Below are 26328 nucleotides of genomic sequence, written 5' to 3' on the forward strand. Positions count from 1 at the left end.
GAGAGGCCGTGCCGGGGTGGAGGCACGTCTGGGGAGCTGTAGGAGCCTCAGGGCAGGGCATTCGTGGTTTGTTGTGTTAGAGTGTTATTCACTGCACAAAGCTGACTCCCACAGCGAGGCGACTGGGGGGTGAAGGGCTGGGGAGTGGAAATACTCACATTTGAGTTGGGGGTTGAGGAGATGCTGCTTCTTTCTGTGTCGTTGAAGGCCCCTTCTGACTGCTCAGACATCTGTGACAGGCGGGGGGAGAATATGCAGCAGTCAGGGAAAGAAGGAGCAGTCGTGGGGGCAAACCCCAGGACCACATTCTGCTGCAGCACTTGGAGATGATGGAGAGGGAGGGACCATGGTTGCGGCCACTGACGTTGCCTAGCTGCCAGCTAGGATTCACTCAACTGACCAGAGTCCCTGCTCAGAGGCAGCCCCACGACGGTTGATTTTACAGCTGCAGTTCTGGGTTATCGGTGGCCATGAGGCAGGAGACTAGGGTTTGCTGGGAAGTGACTTGCACCTACCAGCACAATGGAGCTCAGTGCAGGGTCCCCCATTGCTGCCTATGGTGGGACCCAGAGCCTGTCTAGCTAGGCCACTGCAACTGCACCACCAGGGCGCACGCACGCACACACAAAGCTGGTGATGGTGAATAGCCAAGGGAGATGCTCCCTGAAGATCCAGGGGAGTCAGTCCTGGGTCTGCGCCAGGTGCAACTAAATCCTCAAGCACCTCCGTGAATATTTAACCCTGAGAGGCAAGACCCAAACTGAACTGAACTGAACTAACAGGGACAAAGCGATGCTGAGTCAGGTCCTGAGAACAAAGGGGCTGCTTCCGTCTCTCACCTGGTAGCTGGAGGGCTTCCTTGGCTGCAGCTTCTTCAGACACAGGCCAAAGAAAGAGAAGAGGATGCAGGATAGAAGAACCACAAAGGTAAAGAGGGTGATGGGGCGGACGGGACCTAGAACAGAGAAAAACAACCAGGCAGCACTGAAGTCTGCATTGGAGTCCACCAGCTCCATTTCCTACCAGCCACAAGAACTTCTGAGGGCCAGCCAAGCTCTTCCCCTCAGCTGGCCAAGCCCTCCCCCCACACGGTGAGTTCAGTTGAGATCTCCCCAACATAACCCTTTCCCCATTTCCTTTCTCCCTGTTTCCCCACCCCCCTCCTCCTGTTCCTGACAAGGAGAGGGTCACTATCTAGCGGCTTGTCCCTTAGTGAAGTGAGCCCTGATGCAGATAAGGTCTAGGCCAGGGGAGTTCTAGCCCTGAGGCCACCCTACCTAGGCGCAGGACAGAGAAGAAGAGCAGCCAAAACATGCAGAGGATGGGTGCCACCACCACCTGGCTGACGGCCGCCGAATGGATGCGCTGGTTCAACTTGGTGGGGATGTACACATAGTAAATGTTGTAGCGATCGACCATGTGCTTCAGCAGCATGTAGAGCAAACCTGAGCCAGGAGGATGAGAGGGTCAGCACAGGTGCCTCCACTGGACAAAGCTGGGGGAGGGGGAGGAGAGCGAGGAGAGAGCACCATGGCTAAGAGAGGAGATGAGGGCCTGGGGAGAACAGTCCATAAAATCAAGGAGAACAGTCCATAAAATCAATGCCAATGGTGACATTTTGGACCAAGGGATTCGGCAGCTGATCCCTGCTCAACTCTGTACCCTGGGCTGGTTCCCCAGTCACTGCAGGCGGGGGTGGGGGATTCAGCAGGAGGCCAATGAGCCCAGACAGAGCTGCCTTCTGATGATCATCTCACCTCCCGAAGAGACAAACACACTCCCTTGGGGAACATGGGTGTGGGTGAGGCGGCTTCCAGTGCTGGGGTTGGGTCCAGAGAAGAAGGTGAGGGGGCCAGGCTGGGAGCACACAGGCCTGGCACAGACACTCACCAAAGGGGACAATGATGGGGCAGGTGATGCTGTAAGTCATGACGACAGCAAAGATGCAGCAGGTCCAGGCGTACTCCAGCCCGAACTGGAACTCATAGGCTTGGCTCTAAGGTGCAAACAACAGCAAAGTTACCTTGGTGCCTCCAGACTAGTGTTTCTGTGTGACAGCATCAGCTGGAGACTTCAGCTGAGACTGGGGCACCTTGTGCCGGGTGCTGTACAAATGCACAGTGGAGACAGCCCCTCTCCCAGCGAGCTCGCACTCAAGATGGACAGATGCAAGGCAGAGAAAGGACGTATTGTCACCACACCACAGAAGGGGAACTGAGGCAATGAGAGATGACAGGCTTTGTCCCAGTTCAGCCAGGGAGCCTGTGGCAAACCAGGAACTGACCCTGGCTCTCCCAGCCCATAGCCTTCTCCGCATCCCCACACTTCCCCACATCTCTTCCAGGGCCTGGCAGCAACTCCCAGTCCATTATGCTTCCCTTTTTCCTTTATAATCCACCCAGTTAACACAGCAAAGCCATTGCCCACTGACCATGGAGAGGATTCTCCTTCAGAGCTCGGTGCTGCTGCGTCTCACATAGACGACAGTGTCGCCACAGAGTGACAGGAGGTACCCTGCTGCCTTCCTGCCCGCCCCAGAGGGACTGGAACTAAATCCAACCCCCTGCAGCAGCCTCCAGCCCCAGCTTCCTGGGTCTAAGAAGTTGAGTTTCTGGCCAGGACACTGGTGATGGGATCTGGCGGGTCTGTGTCCCTGGGAGGGGTGTGGGTGTGGATGTGCAGGGAGTGGAGCCACGTACCCGCTTGATGTGGAGCCGCTCTGGCTCAGACTTGGCAAAGAAGAGGCGGGCTGCGTAGACGATGAGGTTGGGGATGCGCAGCAGCTCCATGGCCGTCCCAATCAGGCTGGATGTGATGACGTAGTTGACAAAGAAAGCGCCGTTATCCGGAAGGAAAACGCACCTGCTCCCAGAAACAAGAAGGAGGGAAGAGAATGAGACGTGCCCCCGGCAGATGGCCGAAGAAGAGCTGTGCCAGGCTCATGCCTGAAGCACTCCAAGCTGCTGCCCAGCGTGCAGGGGGTACAGCTGCACGACTGCTAGGTCCAGAAGCTTAGAGCCCCGTCTGCTCAGGGGATTGCTCAGAAATGGAGGCCAAAACATGGGGCGTCCCAAAACAGTGCAACCAACACACAGAAAGGGCACAGTGCAATTCTCCTGCCCCTCTACACACCCAGCTATGCATGCAGCTCCCCCTAGCTCCAGCGTGTACATCCCAGCACAAACAGGGCTCCACACCGCTCAGGCCTGCTGGTACTCACTGGAACTTGATATTTGCCTCATCCAGGAAGTGAATGTCAAAAAGCCAGTGGAAGAAAAGATCTAAACTGGATGAGAGAAGGGAGAAGAGGTGCTGGTTAGACGTGTGTGACACAGACAGGAGTCTCTCTCGCACACTCACAGCGAGCAGGAAAATCCTTGTACCGCACCTCTACCCTGCCCATCGCTGGGACTATGTCTAGACTACACCGATCTATCAGAAAAAGGTATGCAAATTGTGGAGTGCAATTTGTGTACTTTTTTCCAATAGTTTTTTCGGAAGAGGCTTTTCCAAAATTTGGCCTGTCTACACTGGGCCAAATTTTGGAAAAGCCTCCTCTTTTGGAAGAGCCCTTCTTCCTCGTGGAATGAAGAAGACAGGGCTTCTGAAAGAGTGTGTCTGCTCTTCGGCAAAAAAAAGCAGAAGAGCAGACGCGTTCCCTGGGTGTGGCAGAGTTTTTCCGGGATACCTCTGGTATCCCGGAAAACCCCGGTAGTGCAGACATAGCCTAAGCTTCCCTTTGGCACAGGGCCTGCCCTGGGGGTGGAAGCATGTTGTGCTTTGGCATTGTGCGCATAGCAAAATACAGATCCTAATCAAGGCCGGTCTGTGAAGGAACAGCTGGTGCACATGGTGTGGATTCTGGCAAACCCTGGGGTGGCACTTACGGAAGGACTTGGTTACAAGACCTGGGAGGGACTCCACACAAAAAAGGTCAAACCTATGAAGGAGCCTAGTCAAAAGCTGACAGGAGTGGTTGCTGCTTCTGCACCACACTCTCGTCTTGATGCTTTGGTCCCTTTGAACATCTCTGGCTGCACAAGGCATCTCTAGCTGCGGGGCCTATGCCCCAGCATAGTCAGAGTCCCTAGACAGCAGAAAGCTGTCAGCATCTGGGCTCTGACGGAAGGATCTCTGGGCTCTGACCAGACCCGGCTGTTAGGACAACCCTTTGCCCCCAGCCTAGGATCCTGAACTGGGCACAGCTTGAGGAGAGCTGAGAACAAGGTTCCTATGCACACCTGGCTAAGGAGTCCCTTGCAGATCAGCTGGACAAGAGGAGCTAATACCAAGGGTCATTTGATCTAGCTCATACTCAGGGAGGAGAGGGGCTGGACAGTGGAGGTCCTTGGGCTGAGAGGGTCATCCGGGGAGAGTTTGGGGACAGGAAGGTCCCAGGAACAGACAATTCCCATGCTGAGAGAAAAGAAGTGAGTGCTTTCTGGCTAACAGGCGGGAGAGCTGAGCCTCAGCTGGCGTCACTGCAAGCAGCTGTGCTGCTTTTGCCATTTCTGTCTGATGCACTGTCAATCAATTAGACCAGGCAGTTCCCTCGAGGGAGATGCTTCCTTCTCTCTCAAAAACAAACTGGCCCACTAAACCTATAGGCCAGGCCAAGGAGCAACTACACAGAGAATGGCGAACAAGCAGCTATTGATTTGCAAGATCCTGTTTGAGGGGGTGCTGGGCTGGGGCAGTCCTCCAGAGGAGCCCCAACACTGATGCCCCCTGGAATAGGCAGGGTTATTAAAGACACTCCTGCGCATTGCCCAAGAGTCAGGGAGCTCATCTTGGCATCCTGGTCAGTTTCCACCTGGGCAATTCTGTGCTTCCTATCTAATTTCCTGTTATGTCTCAACCAGGATACACTATACTTCCCTTGCTGCCTTAACTGGTGGATAGAACTGTTTAGTGCTTAGAGCAGCTGGGTTCCCTTCCAGAGACAGCTGCATTTCAGTGGTGGATGAAATGATCCTGACACACACAGGGTGTGTCTAGACTACTGAGTTTTTTTCGAAAAAAGTGACCTTTTTTTCGAAAAAACTTCACCTGGCTGTCACGTTCTTCTGAAATTAAATCAAAAGAATGTGGCGTTTTTTTCAACATTGGTAAACCTACTTTTACCAGGAAGAACGCCTTTTTTTCAAAAGAGCTCTTTCAAAAAAGGCATTCTTGAATACAACCAGGGCTTTTTTGAAAGAGTGTGTCCAGATTGCCTGGGTGCTCTTTTTCAAAAATGTGGATTGCTTTTTCAAAACCCTTGTGGCTGTCTATACGATCTCTTTCGAAAGAGGCTTATAGTCTAGACGTACCCATCGTTGCTGTAAAATATTTTGGGATTGATCCGTCAGGATGAAGAGCTCCAGGGACATATTTGTAATTCCAACTCTACAGGAGTATGCACATGGACTGTACCTGGTCAGCCCCAGTGAGGGGAGGATGATCACCATGAACACCAAGAAGAAGTAACACTTATGCATCGTGACCTGATTTTCATTCGACCTACAGAGAAAGGAAAAGATCTTTATACATTTTGGAGGCAGAAGAGAAACTGGAAGGAGAGATGCCCTACCGGAGCGGTCAACAAAGGCTTCCCTTGTCGACCGCACCGTGTCTAGACTGCCGCGCTGTGCCGGATCAGCTGATCGTCGGCACAGCACAGTGGCCATTTTTATTTTAATGAAGCAGGGATTATTTAAATCCCTGCTTCTTTGACTATGCAGAATAAACTATTTTACATGGCTCCATCGACAGAGCCATGTAGTCTAGACATAGCCTGACTGAGGAAGGTGCGGATTCTTTCCCTAAACTGTGAAGAAGCCCCGGCATGGGAGCAGGGTCTGGTGATGCCATCTGGGGAGCTCCCTGCCCTTCCAATCCTACTTTCTCTCTCTCTCTAAATCTCACTACTTCCCACTGTAGTATTTGCAGCTGGAAAACTGACTGTAGCTCGCAAGCAGCAACTGCCAGCTTTACTACTCACCCACGAATCACGGCTGGATTGCCAGCTCAAAACATTCAGTGCTGGAGCCTGGAGGCTCACATGCTGTGCCGGGGGACAGGATATGGCCCTTGCAGGGGATGCCCATGGGAGGACCATGGCTGGGGGACACTGGCTGGCTTGGGCCACCTGCAGGGGGTACTGTTAGCGGGGTATTGTGAATAGAGCAGAGAGGAATACAGCTGGACAGCCACAGTGGGACTGCTGATTACAACCATGGGGAGGCATTAGTGGAGCCCAGGGGCAGGTTTAACGCAGATAAAGAGAGAAGAGAGGGGACTCCATTGGCTAACTAAAGGGGGTTCATCGGGGGGCAGCTCTGAGAACCCCTCTGTTAGCAGGTCATTTTTAAAAAGGAAGATGCCTGCACCTCCATCCACGGAGGCATGGAAACAACTGTGCAGGGGCCCATTCAGCTTCACTTGTTCTACAGCTTTGGAAATTCAGGACCTGTCTGCACCATAACTGAGTGCCCTCGAGTGGAGTGAAGCACTTGTGTGTGCAGATGCCAGGGGGCTGCTGAGGCAGCCCCTAGCACAGTAACATGGCCAGCGCAGACAAGGGCAGAGGGAGCGATCTCTCAGGGCATGGAACTGCCTCCTCAGGGATTGACTGGTGGCCTGTTTTGCCTAGACTGGACGGTAGCCTGGGGACTGTAGGGACCAAGACCAGCCTGATGCCTGGAGATGGACTAGAGCAGTGTTTCTCAACCTTTTTTTATAAAGTACCCCTTTAAAAAAATTATAAGTACTCTCAATACCTACAGTTTTCAGACACAATTTCTTTTCTACCATTGCAACAATGTTCGTCTGAACAACTTAATCATAGCAGGGCAGGCGATGAAATTTTTGGGTATAAAAAGTACAAAAATAATAAAGCGCTGTAAAACTTAAAACAAAAATTCAGTTTTCGCCAAATTTCAGTTTTGTTGACGTACCCCCCCAGATTTCTCGAGTACCCCTTCTCTCATCGGACACAACCCACGAAGCTCATGATACCATCTACCTGTATTTTTAGTCTTTAAGGTGCTGCTAGACTATTCATTGTTTTTGAAGTTTTTACAGTTACAGACTAACTCGGCTACCCTTCTGAAGCTCCTGAGGGGAAAGGCAGGCCCCAGGGGGAAAGGTCAGAGTGCACAGGTGGCGAGTTACCTGGTCCAGTGTGACTCGAAGAAGGCGGAATAGTACACGACAAAGGGCAGGAACACAGAGAAGGCCCAGAGCAGCAGCGTGGGGAAGAATTGGGTGAGGACAGGATTCTGGGGAGAGGAGAGACCGGAGACAAGCTTAGGACCCTGCTGGGCTAGTGGGAGGGCAGCTGGGATAGTCATTCCGCACTGGTGGGAAGGCGAGACTGAGGACAGAAGTCTTGACTGGGACAGAGCAAGCACCCGGGCCCCTAGCTACAGCTCACAGCTCACTGGAGAGGAAGGGGCTGGCTTCATGGCAGCTCTGGAGCAGCCCAGCACTTGTTACAGTCTGTAATGGTCCCCCCCACACTCACAAAGCTGCCTTGTCCCTTGGGGTCCCCACGCTCCCCAGGCAGTGATCCCATACCTTGGTAGTCACGCATACCAGACCTCATACAGAAAGCCAGAGCCCGAGGACACCTCCATCAGGGACATGTGGCTGCCAACCAGCTGGGTTCTCCCCTTCCCAAGATGACAGCCATTGCACTCATGGAGCAGGGAAGAGGCATGGCCCTCCTCTTCTCGGGGGGCAGAGAGACAGGGCACACCTCCCCCTCCTCAAACTAGCATGGAAATGGGTAATCCCCTAGGCGGGTCCCTGAGTTGGGGGAATCAGCTACCTTGAGGCTCTCCACCGGCTGTGTCACGTTGAACATGTCTATGGTGTTGACGACGATGGCAGGTGTGGTGAGGAAGAAGAGGAGGATGAAGAGGCAGAAATTGAGCAGGACAAATCGCACCCACCATGATGAGCCACGGACAGATAAATTCTCCCTGTGAGAGAACAGAGTATCCAGCAGGTGGAGCACAGGGAAAAGCAAGGCAGTGTGGTGACTGGGGTCTCCCCACTTCAGAAGCCTGATCCTCCAGCTCCCTCCCATCTGCCCCTTACCTTCCTCCCACACCACCCACATCCTTTCTGACTATTCCAGGACTTCTGCTTTTGGGTTTCTCATCCCACCCCATCTCAACACCACCAGCCCCTGCAATGACCCACCCGTAACAGGTACTGGGGGCATCCCCAGGGACCTGGAGAGCCAGCACAATGGGTTCTCTGTGTCCCCTGCAATGAGCTCTGGATTCACCAATGCCAGGGAAAGCCTGGGAGACACTGTTTTCCCCTCCTTTGCCTGGCCCAGCTGAGACTTGCAAACTCGCTGCACTGGTGTCACTGCTCAGACTCTGCAGAGGGAACTTCTCAGACAAAGATCAGAGAGAATTAAACCCTTGGAGCCACCTCATGCCTGGTGCCCTTCCATCGAGCTGTGCGGGGATTTACCAGATGATGTCACTGGGGGCGGGAGCATAGCGGACGCCCCAGCTGTGGGACTTTACCACCGTGGTCACAGAGGATTGCTGAGGGTGCCTGCGGCAGTGGATGCGGCTGTAATCCTTCAAAATCCTACAGGAGAGAGGAGGCAGAGGAGACCGTGACTCATGGGACAGATTCCTGCTCCCACATTTGGCTACGGCTACACTACGAGCCTCTTGCAGAAGAGTAAATGCAAATGGAGTGCTCATTTGCATTTCCTCTTCCTTTCCCTTTTGTGCAAGAGCCATTCTGCCTCAAAAAATGAGGTATACAGGATTTTGCGCAAAAGTTTTTTTTTGCATAAAATGGACCCATCTACACTGCTTGTTTTTGCGCAAAAATCTTTTCAGCAAAAGCATCGGCAGAGAATATGCAAATGACAGCGCAACAAATGCTAATGAGCGCTTCATTTGCATGGTCTCTGCTGACAAAAGGCTGCAGTGTAGACATAGCCTCAAAGGTCACTACCTCTGCTGATATGACAGGCAGAGTCAACCTGAGACAGAACAACCATTTGGGTTTAGCTGACTGAACATCAGCATCCACACAGAACTCCTGGATGGCTTCAAAGTGCCAGGGCCACTGGCAGTCCCACCCCCGGATCTGGGATGGACAGGAACAGACTAACGATCCCTGGTCCCAAACCCAGCAGGGGAAAGAGCTAGAGAGGCCAAAGCTGCCCAGAGCTGTGTGCATTTCTGGTTAATTTCCCATGGGGAGGAGGAAATGTGTAGGGGAAAATTATTTTCAGCCTGCCCAAGGGGCCATTCCTAGCTAGCAGGGCCTCAGCCCAGCTCTCTCAGGGGCCAGCACTCACACTGCAGTCATCCTCTCGTCCTGGAAAGTGACGAAGGCCATGTCAAGCCGCTTGAGCGTGATGCGGTTGCGCTCAGCATTGAACTCATCGGTCAGTTTCTCCTCCAGCTCCCCGTAGTACTGCTCAGCATCCACCTGAAGGGGGAGAAGAAAGACCATGTTAAAACAGAGCTCTCTTCTCAGAGGGATGGGGACTGACATCCCAGCCAACCACCAGGGATGAAATCTGGGGGCTGCCACATCAACTCTTGGATTGCTTGCTGTGGGCCAGGGGCTGAGCAAGTGGCAAGAGGGGATAGGAGGAGCTGGTTTGGTTCATCAAAACTCCTCCTTCACCCATGCAAAGGAAATAAGGATTCCAAGAAGGACCTGGGGCCTGTGGTCCAAACTAGGGCAGGCGATGCATTCCTGCAGCACCTAAGGAGGCACTGTTTGGGAACCATGCTGAAGAAGCTGAAACTACCACTACCACACGTATGTATAACTCCAGCATCACTGGGCTAAAGGCTATTGGGTGCTGGCATCTGGCCCCCACACTATCCACCCTCTCCCTAAAAAAACAGGGCAGAAACAAGGGACACTGAGCCATAAGGTCACTACATCCTCCTCCTTCAGATTGCTCCTCCGGACTCATGCCAGCCGTGGTGCCTATGCAACACCAGCTAGTGACTGATGCATAGAATGCTGGAGAGAACCTGCAGACATACCTATGGATTTTAAACCTTCCTCTCTCTGGTTGTGTCCCTCTCTCACCATGCAGAGGTATCCCCTGTCTTCTTAGGCCACTGTCCTGAATAGAGCTGCTCTGTGTGGGCAGGGTCTAGCCTGGTGCACATTGTGATCTGCCAGTGAGGAGTAACTTGTAGGATCTTTGCTAGTCAGGGCTTATATTTTTCTGTGGGCATGTTCAGCACCTAGTGCAACGGGGCCTGGATAATGATTGTGCAGAAAGAGATATTAAGAAACAGTGTTCAACAGCTGACAAATGCTTACTCAGGATGCACAGCCACTGTGAGTCAGCAGTGGTGGGGACGTGCCCAGAGATGTGTGTGAGAATGAGAGGGACTCTGCATCATTTTAGGCTCCCCAGGCAGACGCAGCTTGCAAAAGCACAACCCTGTCAAGGAGACAGCTGTCTGGGTTGGAACAACAGCTGCAAGCAGCCATTTGTGCCACTAGAGGGCAGTAGCGGGCAAGTGTTCCCTAAATACACCATTCAGGCTCCCATCAGTGTGGGTGCTGGGGTCTGGCTGCCCCTTAACCTCACTAATGCTCTGGGTTGTTTACTGATCTGTGGACAGCTGCTCTTGCGCTGAGGGTTCCTTGGCTATCTCAGCAGCGGTGAGGTGCTGGAGCCTCCTTTCTCCAGAGTGCATGGTGGGAAGGAGCCTGGGGAGCAGCACAGCTCAGACGCTGTCACAGGAGCACAGCAGCAGGAGGGACGGAAAATCAGGAGAGACTCTTCCCATCCGGTCGCTGTGGGCCAGTGTTACCTCTTCGAAGGCGCAGCCACGGCAGCAGAAGAGGCGGGCACAGGGGTGAGTTTTAATCATGATTTTCCCCTCTTTCTGTGCCTTGGTGGTAAAGTAAAGTCGTCCCTTCATCGCCTTGCGCCTGCCAAGAATGGGATCGGAGAGGACACTTCAGGAGGCTTCCCAGAAAAGGGAGCAGCTCCCCTAATTTGCTGGAAAGGAGCCTTTCTTCCATCTATACCCAGATGCTCCCCGTGTCCTCCATAGCATGCTCCACCCCAGCATGCCAGGCCATGAGTACCCCAGACATCGCATGGTGGACAGGGACAGAGGGGGGATGCCTGGTGGGCCCATGCTGCTAGGCATGCTCCTCCTGGCATGAGGGCTTGGTGAAATGCCAACACTAGGAGGGGCCAATGCTCACTGGCACTAGACCTCAGGGACCCCAGGCACAGCCTGCCAGACAGGTAAGGGCAACAGGAACCTCAAATAAAGAAGCCAAAGCTGTCCAGGGAGGCCTGTGCTATGTGACTTTTTTCCCACCAGCCCCGGGACTCCCGAGGCCATATGGACGGAGTGGGGGTGCTCTGTCCTTTTCCCGGCTGATGATGGCTGAGGAGACTCCTGCAGAGGCAGTGCGAATGCAGACTCTTGGAGCCCGTCAGTGGGTGATGTGCAGGCACAGCGAGAGAGCTCCATGCAGCTCCTAGGGAGGTCACAGCCACAGCACAGACTCACCTCTCTGCATCCAGCTTCATCAGCTTGCGAACGTCAAAGCAGAACTGGACACTGGTGACAGTACAACTGGGATAGGCCTCGCTGTGGGCACAGACAGACAGACATGAAACTTTCCCCTCCAGGAGGCTGAAGAAACTCTAAACAATCACTTTTCCCAGCCCCGCTGGCTCCTCTTCAGCTCCACAAGGGAGCTGGGATTTCTGAGGGGAACAGCCTTCTTGCCGCAGGCACTAACTAACTCCCTAGGAGATGAGTCTTTCCCTGGGCAATGATGGATGAGAAGAAGGGAGGATAGCTGTATTTTCTGTACCTGCCTTTGCCATGGCAGCCAGCAGGGAGCAGAATCACCTTCTCTATTACCAGAGACCTTTGGCTTCAAGCACCATCACCTATTTCTACACTGACGTTCCTCTAATGTTTCACTGCTCACCCAGGCCCTGGGTGTCCCAACCTGTCTCCTTCCCATTAATTGTCAAGAATCAGCAGAACCAGGGCAGGGAAGCTCACAGCGATAGGCACAGATCAAGCATCTGCCTGCCATTCTACTCACTGAAAATGCTTGATGACAAGGGAGGAGTCTGTGATCTCCTTGGGAATCCGGGTGACCAGCAGTGTCCGGGCAACCTGAGAGAGGAAAAGAGGAGCTGAGACAGAGGGATCGGAGAGCAGAACCAGGCTCGGTTTTGCATTCACAACATTGATGCTGTTGCAAAAAAAGCAAATATGATTCTAGGTTGTATCAACAGGTGTGTTGTAAGCAAAACTCGTGAAGTCATTCTGCCGCTCTACTCTGCACTAGTTAGGCCTCAGCTGGAGTACTGTGTCCAGTTCTGGGCGCCACATTTCAAGAAAGATGTGGAGAAATTGGAGAGGGTACAGAGAAGAGCGACAAGAATGATTAAAAGTCTAGAGAACATGACCTATGAAGCCAGGCTTCATGAACTGGGCTTGTTTAGTTTGGAAAAAAGAAGATTAAGGGGGGACATGATAGCGGTTTTCAAATATCTAAAAGGGTGTCACAAGGAGGAAGGAGAAAATTTGTTCCTCTTGGTTTCTGAGGACAGGACAAGGAGTAATGGGCTTAAAGTGCAGCAGGGGAGGTTTAGATTGGACATTAGGAAAAAATTCCTAACTGTCAGGGTGGTCAACTATTGGAATAAATTGCCAAGGGAGGTGGTGGAATCTCCCTCTCTGGAGATATTTAAGAACAGGTTAGATAGACATCTGTCAGGGATGGTGTAGATGGAGCTTGGTCCTGCCTTGAGGGCGGGGGGCTGGACTCGATGACCTCTTGAGGTCCCTTCCAGTCCTATGATTCTATGATTCTAACACTCCTGCCTCTGCAGCACCTCACATTCTCCCTGGAAGAAAGGTCAGTATCTTTTCTTCCATTGCACAGATGGAGAAAACTGATGCACAGAGAGGAGAAAAGACATGCACAAGAATTGGTGACAAAGCTGGGACAGAATCCAGAAGTCATGATTCCCCCATCCCCAGCCCTTGCTAGTTCACTACACTCCCTCCAAGAGGGGGGAAACAGAACAAATCCTGACTTCTAGTTCCAGGTCATAACTACTCAAGCACACACTCTCCCTTTACTGACTCCCCACTGTAACCACTAAACACGACCCGCTGTAACCACTAGACGTGACCACTTCTGATGCTCCATGGGGTAAGCTCAGCGCCTCAACAGCCACACAAACAAGTTTCAACTTGAAGGGGGCAGAAGTGGGGCACAAGCAGAGGATTTCTTTAATTTTAAGGCATATTTGGGAGAAATCCACCTTCTCCAGTAAACCCAACTGCAAGCCATCTGTAAAGATCTACTGTATTCTGTGGTTCCTGTAACAGCACAGATGGAAAAGGACAAGTGAAGTCGTGCAGGGCCCCCTTAGTTTGGGAGGGGCAGAACAAGATTGGGGGCATCTTACCTTCTCATCCTCTTTGTATTCGAGTTGAACAGAGTGATGAGCCATACAGAGGATGGTAATAATGAAATAGATGAGAGCGAAGATACTGTGCAGCCACAGGAGACGGTCTCTGTGCAAGAAAAAGGAACAGATCCACATCCTGACAAAGCAGCCTCCCATTAGAGATCAGTGAAACCCACAGCAGACCCGCCATCCTCTCCACTTAGAAGGCAAACTGAGGGCCCATCATGGTGCAAATCAAAATCGCATGGTGCAAATCTGTGCTCATAGCTACTGCAGTCCCAGCCTCTTCCAGCACAAGGTGCTCTAAGGAATGGGTGCAGGAGGGCAAGCCCAGGGAGTTCAGTCATTGCAGTCCTAGCCCCTTCCAATAGAGCAGCAGAGGGAATGCTGCAGGAGCACTAGTTGAGCTGCTGAAGGAATAAGGCAGGAAAATGTGTAAACTCAAGCTGCTCCAGACCAGCCTTTCCTGGCAGGAGGAGCTGTACTGAATGGTGTAGGAGTGCTGGCTGGGCAGTGTTAGCACCAACCTATGGCAGTTCCAGCAGGAGATGCATTTAGTGCACAGCCTAGGAATGCAGGCTCCCGTCTCTTCTTGCACAGCTGTCCATGTCTGGCCATCAACTGCTCGCACATCTGTGCAGTGCAGCAGACATGGGATCTTTATGAGTCACGTAAAAGTAAACCCCGTCCCTGGTCCCAGAGGCCAATCCCCACCCTGGTGATGATCTAAGCCTGTGCTCTGGTGGCCCACTCGCTCCTGGCAGCCACCCCACTCACAGCGGAGAGCCCAGTTGCAAGGTGTGAGGGGAACATACTGTGTTGGGACGTTGGCGATGGTCGTCCGGCCAAAATGAGCTGGACTGTTTCCTGGAAGAGAAGAGGTCAGGGAAGCATGGAGGTCATGGGAAAGTTGCGCATCTCAAGAGGTTCAGGCCCAGAACATAAACAGTTCCCCCATTCTGGGTATCCTCCTGGCTCCTTTCTCTCTACTGCTCCCCTAGGGTTTCTCCTGGCCTCCTCCTGCAAGCCCCAAAGCTTCTCTGATCTCCCCCATTTCTGATACCCCACAGCTGGCCACAACTCACACCCCATGGTACCAATCTCTCACGCATGACCCCCTGCATTGGACCAGTCTTTTGGGCACCACACCTATCCCAGGATTCCACATCCCCAGATAACTGACAGCATCATTCCCCAATCCTGCTTGATGCATGATGCCCATCCACGTGCGGTGGGAATCTGTGCCTTGCCACTGGGGTCACCCCTTAGGCTTGGAGAATGACCTACCCATGAGGTCCCCAGAGAAGTTGACAGGCAGGATGATGGCCACAGAGAGCACACAGACGATCATGACCAGCACCAGGATGTGGCGCTGGAAAGAGAGGTAGGTGGTAGCATCAATCCCACACTTGCTCTGAAGCTCCTCGTCCCTGTCCGAACAGAGGTGGACAGCGTATCAGTGCAGGCAATGTGACATCGCCCCTCCCCACTCAGCGGATGTGGCTCCCCACTCTTCAGTGGAAAGCCCCAGCTCCAAAGGCTGTAGAGCTCGAATTCATGCCATCCCTCTTGAGAGCACTCAAGGGATTCAGGAGGGGAGCACTCTGAGGCTCTCCCTGGAGGATGGAACCTGTGGAATGGGGCATCTATAGAGATGCAAACTAGTCCCCAAGGGAAGGGATAAGGGGAGTCTCCTTATTTGGGACATTTAATCCAAGCTTGGACAAAGCCCTGGAAGATACCCCGAAAGGAACAATTCTGCACCAGCTCCTGGAGACACCTAACCAGAGGTCTCCATCTCTAATTCCCACAGGGTAGCGCTGGATCCCTGGATGGCCACAAGGGGGCATGGTGATCTCCCTGCAGCTGGAGATTCCAGCCAGTGAACCACCAAGTCTGGACACTTTCCTGAACTAGCCAATTCTACCAACTGGGAGGTGGAAATCCCCTGGGTCTGGCCTCTCTTGGGTTTTCCAGCCCTTTCTGATACCCACTGCCCCTGAGAACAGACTTTTTGCGTGATGCTACACTCTTCTGGACCTGGGCAGAACCAAGGGGCATCCACAACATAAAGGTGGGAGGGGAAGTCTGCCAAACTTTTCCTGAACTTCGGGTATGTTGTGGGCCTCCTGAATAACCCTTAGGGTGGGAAGGGGCACTCACCAGAACCAATGCAGAGGAAGGATGGGACAAGACAAAAGGGACAGCAGGGTGTATGAACAAAAAGCCCATTGCTCCCAAAGGAGATGCTTTCTGATCAAGGGATGCCAAGCAGATACAGTAGTACTGGGATACTCATTGATGATGAGTGACATCCACGTGGTATCTTGGGTACACAGAAAGGCAGAGAGAGGCCAGTTAGCTGCCATCCAATGTAGACAGGACAGGACACGTACTTACTTCATTTGATAGATGGAAATGAGCCAGGAGCAGAATCCCTGGAAAAGAGAATAAATAGGATCAGCTGGTTAAGAGCAAACCAAGGTACAAGAAATGGAGTTTGGTTGCAGAGTGCTTCACCCTGTGGGGAACTGGGCACCAGCCACATGGTGATTGTAGCCAAAGCAGGCAGCTGGGGGCTGGCCACATGGCAACTATTGCTAAACTAATGGAGGTGCTGCTCTGCACTCAGTGACTGGCTCTGACAGCACAACTAGTGTCAGTGAGGACAGAATCCTGGGGTGATCCTCTCTGGCTTTCTGAGAACACCATAGGACCTTTAGCTTCAAGGCTGCAGCCAGCAGAGGAAGGCTGAGGGACTGGAGAAAACATCGGAGGAAAGCAGGGAGGAACCAACAGCCAAATGCACCAGGCCATATTTCTTCGGAGGCAAGTCTATGGGCAGGAACCTGACCAGCACTGTCTAGACTAGAGATGGCTCAGGGGGATGCGATCACAGCCTACAGAAGCCATGAGAGTACAAGTGAATGAAGGGATTATTAACGCTTTCAGGAAATGGCAGGACAAGGAGGGATGGCCCTGACACGATGGAAGGAAAAGTCAAGGCTGGAGACTAGGGAATCTGTCTCCACAGCAAAAGCAGCCAGGGCAGAGGCTAGGAGGGGAAACCCCATCACTGCAGAGACCCGAGAGCAGGTTTGAGACATATGGTAGGTGAGGATGATAGGAGCTTGAATCCTGCAGAACCCATGCAACCTTCCTTGGCACTGGCTGGCATGGCAGAGCTGTGGGGCTCCTTGGAAGCACAGTTCCTTCAACAGCAGTCGCCTTCCCAACCCGGCACAAAGGCATTAGGTCTGGGGCAATTCTCCCCTTGCAGGATACAGGCCACTCCCGGAGGCTTTCATTTGACTTGACCCCATGGAGGAAAGTCCTTCATACCATGCACTCCTGAAATATACACGGTCCTCCACCCCAAATGACAAGTGAACAGGGTCAGCAGGGGAACTCAAAGACACAGGAGAACTCCCAGTAAGTAGCCAAGGCCTGGTGTGGAGAAGACGAGGTGACATCAAGAAGGTCACTGGAGCCATGGCCAGAACTACTTTAGGAGGCTGCCTTTTTGTTAGTCAGATCTTAATCCTTCTGTGTGACAAACATGCCTAGCGAGTGAGAGCAGGGCAATGGAGAGATGGAAAGAGGCTATGAGACAGAGAGACAGGCTGCATCTACCCTGGGAAATGTAGGTAAATCTTCCATGCAGGGAGTACTGATATAGACAGTACTCAAGAGTTTCTGCCACCATGTTGTCTAATCGTGCTGGGAATGGATCTACAAGACACAATTGCATAAACACCGGCACAATGTTTACTTTACCACTACCACTTCTAACACTAATAACAGAGCTACCTTAGTGCTGAGGCAATGGTGGTGGGAGAGATTTCCCAAACACTGACATTCACTAAAAGAGCATTTTAAAAAATGTTGCTTCCCAGGAAAACAAAGAGCAGCTCCTGGCTCCACCATTGGTTCATATTAAACAGGAAACTTCTAACTTGTGACTCAATCTAATTTTAAACCTGGGCTCCTCGTAGTAGAGAGAGCTCCTTTTCCTCAGTTTAGAGCTTATTTCCCTCCCACATCCCACTGAGACTCACCACATCTTTGTTATCGACATCCAGCGGGCTGGTCTCCGATGGCGATTTCTCCTTTTCACTCTGCTCCCCGTAGAACAGCGATGTCAAGCTTCCAGGCAGAGGGAAAAGGAGAGGGCAAGAAAGAAGGGACAGGACGGAGAGAAGGGGAGAGGGAATGAGGGGGAGGCACAAGAGAGGGGGCAAGAAGGATGGGGAAAAAAACACGATTATGATCAGAACTGAGTGACACTTCCCCCCCCCCAGCAATTGATCCCTTTCTGGGAAATCAGCCAAGACAGCACTTGTGCATTTCTAGCCCAGCAGCTGAGCAGGATTTCCAGGTCAATAGCTCCATGGGGTCAGCTCTGACATCAGACAGCTGGTTAAGAAGGTGATTCAGCAGGTGGCAAAAGGATTCTATACACGCAAGAACTGCATCCCAAGAGCTTGTCACCTCCAACAGCTCCCCCCAGGATAGAACAAGGAAGTGAAAGTGCCCAGGAGGAGTGAAATTCAGGGAGTAAAGCAAATAGGGCACCACTAAGGAAAAGTGACTTGGATTTTTACAGTTCTCTCAGCTTTAAACATACCATGTGACATTCTAGTACCATATTTTTAAAAACCATTCTGCTGTTTTAAATCTTGACTGCCCCTTTAATCTCTCCAACAAGTGAAAACATCACTGACACATTTCCAGATTTAGAACCAAAGCCAGTGCTTGAGAAAAATCAGATAATAATGAGGATTAGAAGAGGATTCCAGAAAGAATTCCCTAGAGCCAGCCCCATACCTCTCAGATGCCTCTTCAGACCACCCACCCTCCAAAAATAACAACCCCGGGAAAGAAAGAGGAACTGCTGCAGGGGTGGGGAGAAGGTTGGCTGTGCAGTGCTGTGGAACATCGCAGCTATGGGGAGGGTGCCTGATGTTTTGGTTTGCTTTCAGGCTGCAAATCAAAGCAGGGTTTGAACTTATAAATGTAGAACAACATCACTCAGAATCCAGTTTTCCCCACGTTCTTTTGATCAATGCCAAATATTGGACCTGATTTTTTAAAATTATGATTATCATATTTTTCTCCTGAGTCCTCCCCTAAGCCCCAGCTGGATTCTAACCCTCTGGAAATCTACAGGCCAGGAGAATGCCAGTGTCCTCCACACCCAGCTTGAGCAGAACACCAGGAGACCTCAGAGCCATAACAGAAACACAACAGCTAGTGAAAGGGCCTCCTGCCCCTCTGGTTGGCCTCAGCCTCTCTGGGAAAGCAGCTGCTGATTCTTTCTTTCCCAGAAAGGTATTTTTCCTGTCACCAAACCCACAACCACCGGATCACCATTCTCATTACTTGTAGGAGTTCCATGTGCTTGGAGGGATTCGGCTGGTTCAGAAGCAGAGGGGGAAAAGACAGTTAGATGCATCAGTAACCATCTAGGAGACTACTTCATTCACTGCTTATCCTCCCTGTTACCTCATTGACAATGTTTCCTCTGAATGGTACCTCCCCAGGTAACTATCACCTGCCAGCCTGGTGCCCATTGCACTTGCACGTCCCCAAAATGCTGATCCCCACTCAGCTCTGTTTCTAAACGACCTTCCCCACCCCCGCACTTCTCCATCCTCTCACTCTGAGCAACTCGTCTCCCAAACCCACACCCCTTCTGCCCTCTCTGGCCATATCATAGCACACAGATTAAATGCAGATGCATGCTCTGTGTCCCTCTGGCCCTTGCACCTTCTTTGCCAGCAGGCCAGAGCATTAAGCCACCTGCCAGCATGTAGCTAGTTCCACAACCTCTAGGACCCTTGTGCTGACGACAGTCTCCAGTCAAATGGCCTGACCCTTCTTCCATTTCTATCAGTAGCTGTTTTGCCACAGATTCAGTGCAGCAGGCATAGGATCGGGGGGCAGGACTTTTAGCCAAGGGAAGAGAGGGAGGTGGAGGATGGGGTCTGGTATCATTAGTGGCTGGCGTGTTAGCGCAGTAAACAAAGGCAGGAACATGTTCCTTAGCTTTGAACCTACAAGTGAAAGCCAAAGCTGCCCTGGTGCTGACTCTAATGCACCCACTAATGTCCCTCTAGAGAACCTGGCCCTGCCAGCACACGGCCACTTCCACTGCTACACAACTGAATTTGCCTTCAAGCCACCTGCAGTGTGGGGACAGGAGAGTGCTCCAGAGCTTTCCAGCAGCAGCAGCAGCCTCCCGCCAACTTCCCCGCATCTGAAACGGGTCCACAGCACAATGGGCATTAACTGGTCCCCATCTTGAAAGGCTCAGCGGAGAGGCTGAAAGGGCTATGGAGGCTGAACGGTCCTCCTGCCCCAGCCAGTGGGCCTCTGGGACAGGGACGAGAGAGCCTGTGAGAGAAGCTTGCCCTGTTGCCACCTCTGCTGTGCCATTCTGGCACCATCCAGCAGCCCTGTCATTGACTCTGCTGGGCTTTTTTGGGAACAAGGGCAGGGAAGAGACACCCTCTGTCTCCTTTCCTGGCTGTCACAGACCTTAGGGAGAGGTGACCAGCCCCTAGGAAGGGAGCTCAGTCCTTACCTGTCATTATCCATCAGCAGGGCCAGGCGTCCATAATCCCAAGCTGCTTTCCGAAGGCAGGAGAAGACCAGGAGGAGGAGCTGCAACAGGGGAAAGCAAGGGGTTTACGCACTCACCACCTGATCTCTAGAGGCTCCTCCGTTCGGAAGCGCTGCCATAGGCGTCTGGTATGTTAGGCGGGGGAAGGCCTTCCCAAACTGCCAGGCATGGCTATGCCCACACTCCGCCCCCAAAACACCTGCAGTGGCATTACCGAGGTGGAGTGCTGCTGCCACCAGCGCCCGCCCTCCCCGTGCTCCTGGCCGAGAAGGCTGGAACCATGCGACCTCCTCCCCTCCCCTGGTGCTTGGGGAGCAGCCCCCTCCCCTCTCTTCACCTCCCCGGTACTTCGGGGAAGCTGGGAGCGCTCAGCGTGTTGCCTTGTCTCTCTTCCCCTCCCGGTGCTCCAAGGAGGCTGGGAAGCACTTGGCACACTGCCCTACATCCTCCCCTCCTCATAGGGGGCGGGGCCTCAGCAAAGGGGGCAGGGCTGTAGGTGGTGCTGGGAGCCTGCCTCCCTCAGCCCCAGATGCACCAAACACCCATGGGGGCTGCCCTCCCTAAGGGGGCCCAGTCATGACAGAACCAGTCAAAGCTCCTCTCAAAGCCAAATTGAGGCCCAGCACTAGTGACTGCCCTGCAGCTGGTAGGGCAACAGGCTCCAGGTGATTGCACTTCTTCACCCCATCAGCAACCCCCAGAGCTCAGGGACTACACACCCATATGCATCCATGCTAGGGTGAACACACACACACACACACACACACAAAGGCAAAATCACATACACAGAGGCAGAACAAGAATCATACACAAAGAAACTACTTCCCAGGCTGTGGTCAGTGCTATGACTAGTGTAGTCACACAGGACAACCCAGTCACACCTTCCCAGGCCCAGTTGTACTGTATACCCACCATGGCACAACACTGGCACACACTCAGATGCCTACAGGCAGAATCGGATACCTGCTGTAGGCTCACAGATTTCACATGCATGGCCATGATTATGACAACAGTCTCTCCTTGGGAATTCCACCTCCACACACGGCCTCATCTGCCCCAGGAAGGTCAGGGCCCAGTTCACCACCTGATCAGCCCCATTAGTGAGAGCTGCAGTGGAGACAGAGGGCTCAGGCACTCAGACCACTGTGTCATTGCTGAATAGGCGATATGATGTCGCACACTTCAGAGTCTTTTGTGTGGTTCTATTCATGCTGAGTGACTCCTACCCCAGAGGCCCACCTTCTGCCTTCCCCAGCAGGTGTCCACTTGAAGCACTGTCCAGAAACTGGGCAGACACTGGGGGCTGGGACAGGAGGAAGGACACCCAGGCACAGCCCCCTCTTCGCCTCACTCACCAGCCAGAGGATGAAGTTGATGACAAGCACAGTGGGCACACCACCAAATGGCAGCCCTTGCAGGACCGTGCTGTGGGAGTGGGCACTGAAGCATTGCTCCTCTGTGCTGTTTGCCAGGGGGTCCAGGAAGCTGAGGACATCCTGGGACGTGGGGCTGGCACCCTCAGGGGCGAGCTCGGGCAAGTTCAGGTTGTCCATCTGTGCCTCCACGCAGACCCTGCAAAACACCTGGGTAGAGTCCCTCAGGGCAGGATGGAGCTGAGGAGTGGGAGAGCATTAGCTGAGCAGGAATTCATACTACACCAGTCCTGGCCTTCTCTGGCACAGCTAGTAGAGCCCCAGCCTCTTAGCACGAGGCAACACAGAGATGTGTAGGGCTGGGAGCTCGTAGCTAGCGCAGTCCCAGGCTTGTCCAGCAGCAGGCACTGTTGGGATCAGCACAGGAACATGGGACGGGAGAGTCCCCAGTGACTCAATCCCCAGCATCTCTCAGCAGGACGTGCTGTATGAAATGGGACAGGGTGCTGGTGGGGAGCTGCACACAGCATCTCCAGTCTTGGCCTCTCACCCGCAGGAGGTGCCATAGGAAATGGGAAAGGGGTGCTGGCTGTGGGGAAGCTCCCATTTGCTCCACGCTGTCCCAAGGCTACGCTCCATAAGCCTGCACATGATTTGTTGTCATTTGGCTTTTCAGATGCCGTCTCATTTTCACTCATACCTGACCAAGGGCGCTCACTGCCTTCTTTCAGTCCTGGCAGCTGGAACCAGTCACTGCCATCACGGTACAGCCAGTGTGCAGGAGCAGGGCACTGAACCGTTCGTTTGAGCTGCTATAAATAAGAGAGACACTCATACTAAGAGAAGGGCTGACTGCTCACCTAGTTCCCACAGCACCTTAGTTTCAGCTTTTCACCTGCAATAACCTTATTTTATTCCCCCTAACTATATATGCTTGAGCAATCCCCTGCTCTCCTTGGGGCTTCCATCCTTCAAACACCTGTGACCCGCTATGCACCCTCTGGTCATTGCTTAGCAGAGCCAAACGTACCAAATTCTTGTAATCTTTCCTCATAAATCAGCTCCTCCATCACTTTGTTGCTCTCCTCTGACATCCTCCCAACTTGCTCACATGTTTCTGGTCCGGAGGTGTCATAGCAGCCATAGAGACAGAGTTCATTGCCGCCCTGCTCTTTGAGATGCTTTCAGAAATGGGGCAAAGGGCTTGCTCACAGCTATTCCAATCCTGGCCTTGCCTGGCAAGCCCAGAGCTGTTGCTCAAGTAGTCTCATCATCTCTGTCAGCACCTGTCTGCTCTGACGAGTTACAATTGAATGACATGTCACCAACCACAACTAACAGGTCAGAGTGGAGCAGGATTGGCTGTGGCTGGCATTGTATGAGCTACCTCTGCTCCTCACATTAGAGCTTAAACACAAGAAGGCTTCCTACTGCCGACAGGCTTCGACAAGGGCCCTCCAGAAGTTGGATCAGCTGGACGTCATCACATCAGACTTATCCAGCAGTTGAGCTATTTTAGTATTTTGGTTCCATCCATTTTCCCTGGTAACCCAGGGAAGGCCTCCTGATCTGAGATTTCCAGCAAATCTCCAAAGCGGCTTTTCTGGAAAACAGGCACCATGTTAGCAGCTCCCTGCAGGCACTGGTTCTCTGCCCGTTTCCTCTGGTTCTGTCAGTCTCGCTGTGATTTCACACTCTTTTCTTCTGAGCCATCAGCCAATCCCATCTGGTCCTAGCAATCTACTACATATAATTATCCCAAGTTGCTCTACAACAGTGGCTCTCAACCTTCCCAGACTGTTGTTCCCCTTTCAGCAGTCTGAGTTGTCTTGTGTACCCCCAGGTTTCACCTCACTTAAAAATGACTTGCTTACAAAAACAGACCTAACCTACAACAGTGTCCCAGCACACTGATACTGAAAAATCACTGACTTTCTCATGTTTAGCATATAATTACAAAAATAAATCAACTGGAACATAAATATTGCACTGACATTTCAGTGTGTATTATATAGAGCTGGTTACAGAGCTGTCTCATCCATAGGACACATTGAGGTGGCCATCCCAGGCCCTGTGCTTTTGGGGGCCCCATAGCAGCCACCCCAACCATCCTATAGACGGGAGGGACCTAAAGGATTAGGGGGGCCTGGCTCGGGGTGACAGCAGGGATTGCTTCCCCGCCCCTGCTCTCACCATGCCAGTGGTGGGACCTGGAGCGGCCTGCTCTGCCTTGCCATGCTGCCCTCCTGGCCCACTGTGCTCAGCTTTTCCATGGCGACAGGAAGCAGAATGCCCCAGTTCCAAGGCGCTCTGCTTCCTGTTGCCGGGGAGATACAGGGGGCTGGGAGAGGGCAGTGGGTCACCGCAGAGCAGAGCAGACTGCTGGGCCACTCTGGCTCCCTCCGCCAGTGTGAAGAGTATGGGAGGAATAACCTCTACTGCTGCTGTGCCAAGATCCCTGCACATGACCTATGAGGAGAGACTGAGGGATTTGGGTTTGTTTAGTCCGCAGAAGCGAAGAGTGAGGGGGGATTTGATAGCAGCCTTCAACTTCCTGAAGGGAGGTTCCAAACAGGATGGAGAAAGGCTGTAGTGAGTCTCCCAGGTCTGAACCTGTTGCAAATATTGTGGCCAATGCTTATAAGCTGTTTTGTTGCTGGGATAGGGAATACTGGTGTGTATATACATGCTGACAGTTGTATTTTGGTTGTAACAATCACCAAGTAGCTGTTGGACTAATAAAAGAATGCTTGTGTGGAAACTAAGGGTACGTCTAGACTACATGCCTCTGTCGCCAGAGGCATGTAGATTAGGCTACCCGACAGAGTAAAATGAAGCGGCGATTTAAATAATCGCCGCTTCATTTAAATTTACATGGCTGCCGCGTTGAGCTGACAAACAGCTGATCAGCTGTTTGTCGGCTCAGCGCAATAGTCTGGACGCTCCCCTGCCGACATCAAAGGGAGTTGTCGACAACCCAGGTATGCCTCATCCCAGGAGTTGGCGTTGTTGACAACTCCCTTTGATGTCGGCAGGGAAGCGTCCAAACTATCGCGCTGAGCCGACAAACAGCTGATCAGCTGTTTGTCGGCTCAACGCGGCAGCCATGTAAATTTAAATGAAGCGGCGATTATTTAAATCGCCGCTTCATTTTACTATGCCTGGTAGCCTAATCTACATGCCTCTGGTGACAGAGGCATGTAGTCTAGACGTACCCTGAGTCATGGTAAAACTTAAACTTATTAGGAAAAGAAATTTGGCTCAGTGTGGCGCCTTTCAGGGGGAAGGGATGGGAGGAAATCTAGGCGGTACACTGCTACCGTCAAAAGAGAGATGAGGAAACACAGGTGAGAGGCTTGTGTAGGTCAGTCTTTACTCCTGTCCCAAGCCAGAGGATAGGAGAATCTCTCAGTCATAACATCATGTGTTTCTAAAACCGCTTTCATCCTGAAAGATCCCAGACTGCTCTTTCTCGACAGAGATTGCTCATTCATCCCTGAAATGCATCCATGTCTGAGGTGTAACATTTAACAGTACACAGAAACACCACACAGCAATATGTGGACGAACTACCCTGCATGCTAGGGGACCTCAAATGTTTTCATAGCAAGGGCCACATTTTCACTGACAGACTCTCATTCACCGTCACCTGGCCTGCCTCCAGACTCACCAGGGATCAACTAACAGCTCTGAGGCAACTACAGCCATGGCTTTTGTAGGAAAGCTACATTAGGAAAGCTGTCACTAACTGTATTATTCATCCTGGTGTCAGCTAGAAATGAGGAACAGCAGCCAGCATCAGACTGAGAACCACTGTTGTCAGCTGCTCAAACAGCTGCATGCAATCGGGGAGGCAGAACAGAATGACCCAAACTGGGATTTGGCCAGGGTTCTGTGACGGAAATTCCAAGTTCACTAAGTGCCACAAGATCTTTAGTGAGCATTGACAGCCAAGGCTGCAGCTTCAATCTGCTACAGATGATAGCACCTCCACTGGCACAGCGCCATGCTGCACAGAAGTAGCCTAGGGAGGCAGCAGAGGCGTGGTTAAAGCTGCTTCATGTACCACACTGCAACACCATTCACGCTGATTTTGCCAGGTGGCCTCACCCCAACCCTCATCATAATAGAAGGGCCACTGGGCCAAATCTGAGTGAATCGTGCTGTGACCTGGTACTTGGTCCCCCACATTCTCACTGACCACCCCCCCCCAACAAAAAGTCTAACTTGCCTCCTGTCTCCAGTTGAGAACTTTGGTTCCCGAGGCTAGGAGGATGCAACACACTGAAGTTTTGCCTACACCAGCAGATTGGCTTGAGCGGCCTTTGGCAGTGCCACATAACTAATCAAACCAGGAGATACTGGCTTTTCTGTGTAATACAGGAGTGGTAGCAGAGGGAACCAGGAGTCCACAGTCAGCAACAGGGCAAATAATAAAACATAATGGATGGCAATAGAAGAGCCAGTATCCCATCGGGAATCTGCTGCTCCAGAAATCAAGCACAGCAAAACCTATATGTACGGCCTCCGGCTTTCCCTGACCACCTGTGCTATTGGCTGACAAAAATCTCAGGCCCGTTGAGATTTGCAAGCTCTTCTGCATTAATGCACTCTGCAGCTGTGCCATGCACAACTGTGACCAGCCTGCCCTATCCCATCCAGCTGTGCATGTTAGAATCAACCTGCTCAAGTGGCTGAAGGGGGGGGGGGGAGGCTGCTTCAAGATCAGGCGTAGCTTTTCTACATATGACAAATGTTAGTTATAACTCTTTTAACTTGTTTCACAAGCGAGGGGACTATGGGATGGGTCTGCTGAGAGATCCCCAAAAGGCTCTGGGGTACAGTGCTTAGTGAGAGGGCTGGGG

The 26328-nt window shown here is 52.3% G+C and overlaps 1 protein-coding gene across 10 annotated transcripts in view; it reads right to left on the reverse strand.

Annotated features, from left to right (window-relative positions):
* The window catches only part of TMEM63C (transmembrane protein 63C), a 75463-nt gene that overhangs the window by 4899 nt on the left and 44236 nt on the right, over positions 1–26328 (reverse strand). For 4 of the 10 annotated variants that reach the window (XM_075926800.1, XM_014570816.3, XM_014570819.3 and 1 more), the window contains 23 exons: positions 22164–22275; positions 21446–21703; positions 20052–20131; positions 18848–18880; positions 17524–17611; positions 15866–15903; positions 14753–14895; positions 14281–14332; positions 13463–13571; positions 12082–12155; positions 11532–11612; positions 10815–10935; positions 9323–9456; positions 8473–8595; positions 7814–7967; positions 7156–7262; positions 5416–5502; positions 3221–3286; positions 2700–2862; positions 1891–1996; positions 1278–1445; positions 840–955; positions 159–230 (listed from right to left, as the gene is read on the reverse strand). In XM_075926800.1, the coding sequence (XP_075782915.1) occupies positions 159–230; positions 840–955; positions 1278–1445; positions 1891–1996; positions 2700–2862; positions 3221–3286; positions 5416–5502; positions 7156–7262; positions 7814–7967; positions 8473–8595; positions 9323–9456; positions 10815–10935; positions 11532–11612; positions 12082–12155; positions 13463–13571; positions 14281–14332; positions 14753–14895; positions 15866–15903; positions 17524–17611; positions 18848–18880; positions 20052–20131; positions 21446–21643 (2313 nt within the window). In that variant the 5' untranslated portion in view covers positions 21644–21703; positions 22164–22275. The remainder of the gene's footprint in view (positions 1–158; positions 231–839; positions 956–1277; positions 1446–1890; positions 1997–2699; positions 2863–3220; positions 3287–5415; positions 5503–7155; positions 7263–7813; positions 7968–8472; positions 8596–9322; positions 9457–10814; positions 10936–11531; positions 11613–12081; positions 12156–13462; positions 13572–14280; positions 14333–14752; positions 14896–15865; positions 15904–17523; positions 17612–18847; positions 18881–20051; positions 20132–21445; positions 21704–22163; positions 22276–26328) is intronic. The other 6 variants (XM_014570817.3, XM_075926801.1, XM_025181991.2 and 3 more) reach the window with 4 other exon arrangements.

The sequence above is a fragment of the Pelodiscus sinensis genome, chromosome 4, assembly GCF_049634645.1.
Source record: "Pelodiscus sinensis isolate JC-2024 chromosome 4, ASM4963464v1, whole genome shotgun sequence".
Taxonomy (NCBI): domain Eukaryota; kingdom Metazoa; phylum Chordata; order Testudines; family Trionychidae; genus Pelodiscus; species Pelodiscus sinensis.